Here is a 7,160-nt window from a genome sequence, read left to right as displayed (position 1 = left end):
AAGGAAGGGAAGAAGGGAGAAAACAAGGAAGAAAGGAAGGAAGGAAAAAAGGAAGGAAGGAAAAAAGGAAGGAAGGAAAAAAGGAAGGAAGGAAGAGAGGGAGGGAGGGAGGAAGGAAGGAAGGGAGAAAGGAAGGAAGAAAGGAAGCAAGGAAGGAAAAAAGGAAGGAAGGAAGGAAAAAAGGAAGGAAGGAAGGAAAAAAGGAAGGAAGGAAGGAAGGAAAAAAGGAAGGAAGGAAGGAAAAAAGGAAGGAAGGAAGGAAGGAAAGAAGGAAGGAAGGAAGGCCGGCCAGCCATATCATAATTAAATCCAATTCTGCCTACTCCCAATTTATTCACTACAAGTTTCTGGCCTGTGAAAAATTAAAATGCATAGGATAACATGGCTATTCACAGACAAAATATTTGCTTGTCTTATATATTTATCTATTTCTGTGGAATTTGAAGACTGATTCTGAAATCCAGTGTTCATTATCTCCTGTAGTTAAAGGTTTGTATTTAAATGAATACTCTTAGGAGAAACATGACCACAGCCCAAACCTCTAAAAGATACTTGTTGTGTTACCAAAAACTTGGAGAGAGGGTAGAAGAAGAACGAACCACACTGATAATTTGTATTATTTGCCTTAATGCCAAAGGCCTTCATTGTAAAATAAAAAAGCCAAAAAAAAAAAAAAAAGTAGGCCAGGTATAGTGGCTCATGCCTGTAATCCCAGCACTTTGGGAGGCTGAAGCAGGAGGATCATTTGAGGTCAGGAGTTCGAAACCAGGCTGACCAACATGGTGAAACCCTGTCACCACTAAAAATACAAAAATTAGCTGGGCATGGTGGCAGGCGCCTGTAGTCCCAGCTACTTGGGAGGCTGAGGCAGGAGAATCACTTGAACCCAGGAGGCAGAGGTTGCAGTGAGCTGAGATTTTGCCATTGCACTCCAGCCTGAGTGGCAGAGCGAGACTCCATCTCAAAAAAGAAAAAAAATTCACACTTGTCTTGTTACATGACAAGTATGGATACCACGTGGGATCCAAGTATGGATAGCACAAAGTTTCCAAGAGGGCCATACTTTCAGAGAAATAATGACATCTGTGCTCCCAGAAGGAGGAGGTTTGCCAGCCCATGCCCCTAAGTTAATTCATAAGCCAAGCAAGGAAAACAGCAGTGGAAGCCCCAGGCTAAAGCCAGTTGCCTGAAGACTAAACCTCATGAATCTCCTGTTAGTTTTTAAAACATCACGGAATCTTTTTCCAAAAGGTCATCTCAGTTTCATCACGAATGTCTGCCATCTATTTTCAGCCCTCCCAACCCACACGTTCTTCCCAGTTTTCCCCACCTCTGGCCTCACTTCCAGAAGCTCCAAGTACCTGTAAGCAAATGACCCTGTCCCCCGGCTGGGCTGAGTTGTCTGGCGAGTAATCGCCGTCTCGGCGAGACTGCTGCCTGCCACGAGTTTTGCCCACGGCCACAGGGTTGACGGCCTCCAGGTGCGAGGGATTGGGCAGCATTGTCACATGGAGGGGATGGTGTGCCCCGAAGTCCAGGTCCACAGAGGAGGTCAGGTGAGACAGGACGTCTCCAGTGGCTGAAAACTTCTCTGGAAATTCACTTAAGCCTTGCATTTTACGGAACATCAGCTATTGTGGATACATATAAAACGAAAACAATGGCGTTCATCACAATGGAGACTAGGGAAGAAGTGCTGAGTTGAAATCATACAAGTAAAAAGAAAATTTAAAGCCAGGAGTGGTGGCTCATGTCTGTAATTCCAGGACTTTGGGAGGCTGAGGCAGGAAGATCACTTGAGGTCAGGAGTTCGGGACTAGCCTGGCCAACATGGTGAAACCTCGTCTCTATTAAAAACATAAAAAATTAGTCAGGCGTGGTGGCAGGCGCCTGTAATCCCAGCTAGTCGAGAGGCTGAGGCATGAGAATCACTTGAACCTAGGAGGCGGGGGTTGCAGTGAGCCAAGATCATACCACTGTACTCCAGCCTGGGTAACAGAGTGAGATTCGGTCTCAATAAATAAATAAATAAGAATACACAGAAAACCAATCCAAATAGCAGCTCTGTCAATTAACTAAACTGTCTAAACTACCTCCTGGACCAACTGCTCACATGCTTAGGTGCCTTTCCTCTTTTTTTCTTGAGACAGGATCTGCCTCTGTCTTCCAGGCTGGAGGGCAGTGGCGCAATCTCAGTTCACTGAAGCCTCCATCTCCTGGACGCAAGAGATCCTCCCACCACAGCCTCCAAAGTAGCTGGAACCATGGGTGCACCACCTAATTTTTATGTTTGTAGAGACCATGCCACCTAATTTTTATTTTTGTAGGGACAGAGTTTTGCAAGGTTACCCAAGCTGGTCTTGAACTCCTGGGCTCGAGCACTCCTCTTGCCTTAGCCTCCCAAAGTGCTGGGAATGCAGGGGTGAGCCACCTTGCCCAGGCTTAGTTGACTTCTTAAAAGGAATGATCACCATGAGTTTTACTTTTTAAAATTTATTTATATTCAGGCAGCATCTTGCTTTGTTGCCCAGCCTGGAGTGCAGTGGTGAGATCATAGTTTACTGCAGCCTCAAACTCCTGGGCTCAAGTAATCCTCTGGCTTCAGTCTCCTGAGTAGCTGGGAACACAGGTGTGTGCCACCATACTTGGCTAACTTATTTTATTTTTGGTAGAGACAGAATCTCACTTTGTTCCACAGGGTGGTCTCAAGTCCTAGATTCAAGTTATCCTCCTGCCTCAGCCTCCCAACAGGCTGGGATTACAGGTGTGAGCCACAGTGCCCGGCCATCACCATCACCATCATTTATCAGCAGAATGAAACCAGCAGTTTTATTCTGTTACCATCAATCTTACAGTGCTAATGAGAAACACAGCGAGTAACCTTACCTCTGGAGGGAACTGCAGAAGGCCTGTCAATAAATTCAGCCTCCCTCTATGGGGCATCCCAATAATGACATCAGTGATTCCGCTGTAGGCCGACATTTTCAGCAGCTCGTGGAAAAAGCCCATCATGCTTTCAGCCCCTTCGCCTCCGTATCGCTTCACTGTCGAGAACTTGGTGGCCAGAAAGTGGTCAAACTCCTGCAGAACATCATGTCAGACATGAGCTGCCAGGAGACAGCCAGCTTCTCCAGTGGAAGGCAGATAAATCTGTGTGTATTGTGAGAGGGCCCCACACTCCCCAAGTGGCCACAACAATGCCACTTTACTACATATCCTGGAGAGAGATATAACATGGACACAGCGGGATGGCTTTCCAAGGATCCTGGACAGCAGAAGGGGCCGAGGAGAATAACCTACGTGGCAGAATAACTCACCCCAAGGAAACCCCCTTAGAATGTGTGTTCTTCTGGACTGGAAGCCAGGCCTTAGATTTCTGCTGCCTCTTCCCAGTACCCCAGTTTTCACAGGGGGTTCTATGGTATGAATCAAGGCTGCAAACTATCCAACTACCCAAACTATTAGGAAGGGGCTTCTTGCCATCTTGACATTCCAGAGTCCTGGTCACAGCCCTGATGGAGGTTCGCTTCCATTCATTTGTATTGAGCCTCTCTTCCACATGTCATCTTTTGATGATCTCAAATTAAGTTCTGAACTTAAGTATCTTCAGTTCTTAAGAATTAAGACCAGGACAGGCATAGTGGTTCATGTCTGTAATCCCAGCACTTTGGGAGGCCAAGATGGTTGGATCACTTGAGGCCAGGAGTTCAAGACTTGGCCAACATGGTGAAACCCCATCTCTACTGAAAATATAAAAATTAGCCAGGTGTGGTGGCATGCACCTGTAATCCCAGCTACTCAGGAGGCTGGCAGGAGAATTGCTTGAGCCTAGGAGGCGGAGGTTGCAGTGAGCCAAGATTGTGCCACTGCACTCCAGCCTGGGTGACAGAGCAAGACTGTCTCAAGAACTGCAACTATACATAGCCCTGAATGGTGACAGTATGTTCTGTTATCACAAGACTTTTTTTTTTTTTTTTTGAGACAGAGTCTTGCTCTGTCACCCAGTGTGGAGTACAGTGGCGCAATCTTGGTTCACTGCAACCTCCGCCTCCCAGGTTCATGCCATTCTCCCGCCTCAGCCTCCCAAGTAGCTGGGACTACAGGTGCCTGCCACCACGCCCGGCTAATTTTTTTGTGTTTTTAGTAGAGACAGGGTTTCATCATGTTAGCCAGGATGGTCTTGATCTCCTGACCTCATGATAAGCCCGCCTCAGCCTCCTAAACCAAAGTGCTGGGATTACAGGCGTGAGCCACAGCGCCTGCCTAAGACTTTTTTCTTACATATTAAAAGAAATTTTAGGCCAGTCGCGGTGGCTCACCCCTCAATCCCAGCACTTTGGGAGGCCGAGGTGGGCAGATCACGAGGTCAGGAGATCGAGACCATCCTGGCTAACACATTTTAGGCTGGGCATGGTGGCTCACGTCTGTAATCCCAGCACTTTGGAAGGCTGAGGGGGGTGGATCATGAGGTCAGGAGATTGAGATCATCCTGACTAACACAGCGAAACCCCGTTCTACTAAAAACACAAAAAATTAGCTAGGCATCGTGGCAGCGCCTGTAGTCCCAGCTACTTGGGAGGCTGAAGCAGGAGAATGGCTTAAACGTGGGAGGCAGAGGTTACAGTAAGCTGAGATCACACCACTGCACTCCAGCCTGGGCAACAAGACTGAAACTCCATCTCTAAAAAAAAATTAGCTGTGCATGGTGGCATGTGTCTGTAAATCCCAGCTACTAAGGAGGCTGAGGGGAGAGATTCTCTTGAGCCTGGGATGTCAAGGCTGCAGTGAGCCATGACCGTACCACTGCACTCCAGTCTGAGTAACAGAGCAAGACTCTCTCAAAACAAAAACAAAAACAAAAACAAACAAACAAAATCCTATCCATTTCCATGGGTAAAAAAGAAGCTGACTTTGTTCTTCACATCTTATTTCTTTTCTTTTTTTTTTTTTTACTTTGCGACAGAGTTTTACTCTTATTGCCCAGGCTGGAGTGGTGCAATGGCGTGATCTCGGCTCACCGCAATCTCCACTTCCCAGATTCAAGTGATTCTCCTGTCTTAGCCTCCCAAGTAGCTGGGATTACAGGCATGTGCCACCATGCCCAGTTAATTTTGTATTTTTATTAGAGAAGGGGTTTCTCCATGTTAGTCAAGCTGGTCTCGAACTCCCAAGCTCAGGTGATCCACCTGCCTTGGCCTCCCAAAGTGCTGGGATTTCAGGCATGAGCCACCGCACCCGACCTTCACATCTTGTTTCTAACTATACTATTTCACCAAGTTTAGTGGTTGAACATATCCCTTTTCACTAAGCCCCTGGGCACTCCAAGTTTGAATATCCTAGAGATAACGACTCTAGTGTTGTACTCATTGTGTTGATCTCTGACTTGTACCAGATCACCCATCCAGTTATAAGAAATTTGAGATGGCACACTGTGGCTCCATCCTTACTTCCTTGGATTGAAAAATCACACTGATACGCTGGACGTGGTGGCTCACACCTATAATCCCAGCACTTTGGGAGGCTTAAGCAGGCGGATCACCAGAGGTCAGCAGTTCGAGACCAGCCTGCCAACATGGTAAAACCCTGTGTCTACTAAAAATACAAAAATTAGACAGGTGTGGTGGTACACGCCTGTAGTCCCAACTACTTGGGAGGCTGAGGCACAAGAATCACTTGAACCCGGAAGGTGGAGGTTGCAGTGAGCTGAGATCAGGTCACTGTACTCCAGCCTGGGCAACAGAGCGAGACTCTGTCTCAAAAAATAAAAAAAAAGTTAGCCAAACAGGTCAGTGCAAGCATGTGGTCCCAGCTCATCAGGAGGCTGAGTCAGGAGAATCACTTGAACCCAGGAGGCAGAAGTTGCAGTGAGCCGAGATTGTGCTGGTGCACTACAGCCTGGGTGACAGAGCAAGACTCTGTCTCAAAAAATTAATTCATTAATTAAATTAAATAAATGAAAGGAAGGATAACCAGTGAGGCTCATTGTTCTGTGTGCACTAGAGGTGTCCCTGGGAATTCCATGGCGGCCTCAGCAACATCAGTTCCTCCCTATGTTACGTACCAATATCACTGCAGTATAAAGAAGACCTTCCTCTTTCAGCTGGAGTGGTATAACCCAGCTGGTTATTAACAATCAAATGGACACTCCCACCAATTCTGAAATGCGGGAGATTGGACAGCGTGAACGTTTCAGGAACAATCCCCTGACCACAGAAAGAAGCATCACCATGGACCTAAATCATGAGGCGGGGGAGAAAAGAAACATAAGGGATTAAGAAACTTAGGTTTTCAGGTTGGAATTATTTATTTATTTTTTTAAAATTTATTTTATTGTATTTTCTGAGACAGAGTCTTGCTCTTTCGCCCAGGTTGGAGCACAATGGCACAATCTAAACTCACGGCAACCTCCGTCTCCCGAGTTCAAGCGATTCTCCTGCTTCAGCTTTCCGAGTAGCCGGGATTACAGGCGTGCACCACCACACCCGGGTAATTTTTTGTATTTTTAGCAGAGACGGGGTTTCACCATGTTGGTCAGGCTGGTCTCGAACTTCTGACCTCAGGTGATCTACCCTCCTCGGCCTCCCAAAGTGCTGGGATTACAGGCATGAGCCACAGTGACCAGCCTTGTTTATCATCGTTTTAAAGAAAATGGCATTTTCACCTTTTATTTCAGAAGTCGATCTTAAGATCAGCTCAATGTACTGGGTAAAAATGAAAGATTAAAATAGTTTACAGTATTATAAATTATGTGAAAGGTAAACAGAATGTCTGGCTAATGATTTCAAGATTTCTATTTAGAAATACCCTATCAGGCCAGGTGCAGTGGTTCACACCTGTAATATCTACACTTTGGGAGGCCGAGGCAGGAGGGTTGCTTGAAGCTAGGAATTTGAAACCAGCTTTGCCAACCTGGCAAGATCATGTCTCCATAAAATAAAATAAATCAGCCAGATATGATGGCAAGCACCTGTAGGCCCAGCTACTCGGGAGGCTGAGACAGGAAGACTGCTTGAGCCCAGGCATTTGAGGCTGCAGTGAGCTATGATTGCGCCACTGAACTCCTGTCTGGACAAAAGATTGAGACCCCATCTCAAAAGAGAGAAAGAAAGAGAGAGAAAGAGGAAGGAAGGAAGGAAGGAAGGAAGGAAGGAAGGAAGGAA

At 46.5% G+C, this 7,160-nt stretch overlaps 1 protein-coding gene across 1 annotated transcript in view; it reads right to left on the bottom strand.

Annotated features, from left to right (window-relative positions):
• DHTKD1 (dehydrogenase E1 and transketolase domain containing 1) overlaps positions 1 to 7,160 on the bottom strand; it is a 61,567-nt gene that overhangs the window by 37,829 nt on the left and 16,578 nt on the right. Inside the window, exons 4-5 of the mRNA XM_011934215.1 lie at positions 2,887 to 3,081; positions 1,362 to 1,631 (exon numbers count right to left, since the gene is read on the bottom strand). Of these exons, the coding sequence (XP_011789605.1) occupies positions 1,362 to 1,631; positions 2,887 to 3,081 (465 nt within the window). The remainder of the gene's footprint in view (positions 1 to 1,361; positions 1,632 to 2,886; positions 3,082 to 7,160) is intronic.

The sequence above is a fragment of the Colobus angolensis genome, unplaced genomic scaffold, assembly GCF_000951035.1.
Source record: "Colobus angolensis palliatus isolate OR3802 unplaced genomic scaffold, Cang.pa_1.0 Scaffold133, whole genome shotgun sequence".
In the NCBI taxonomy this organism is placed as follows: Eukaryota; Metazoa; Chordata; class Mammalia; order Primates; family Cercopithecidae; genus Colobus; species Colobus angolensis.
This window is presented reverse-complemented; position numbering and strand designations above follow the sequence as displayed.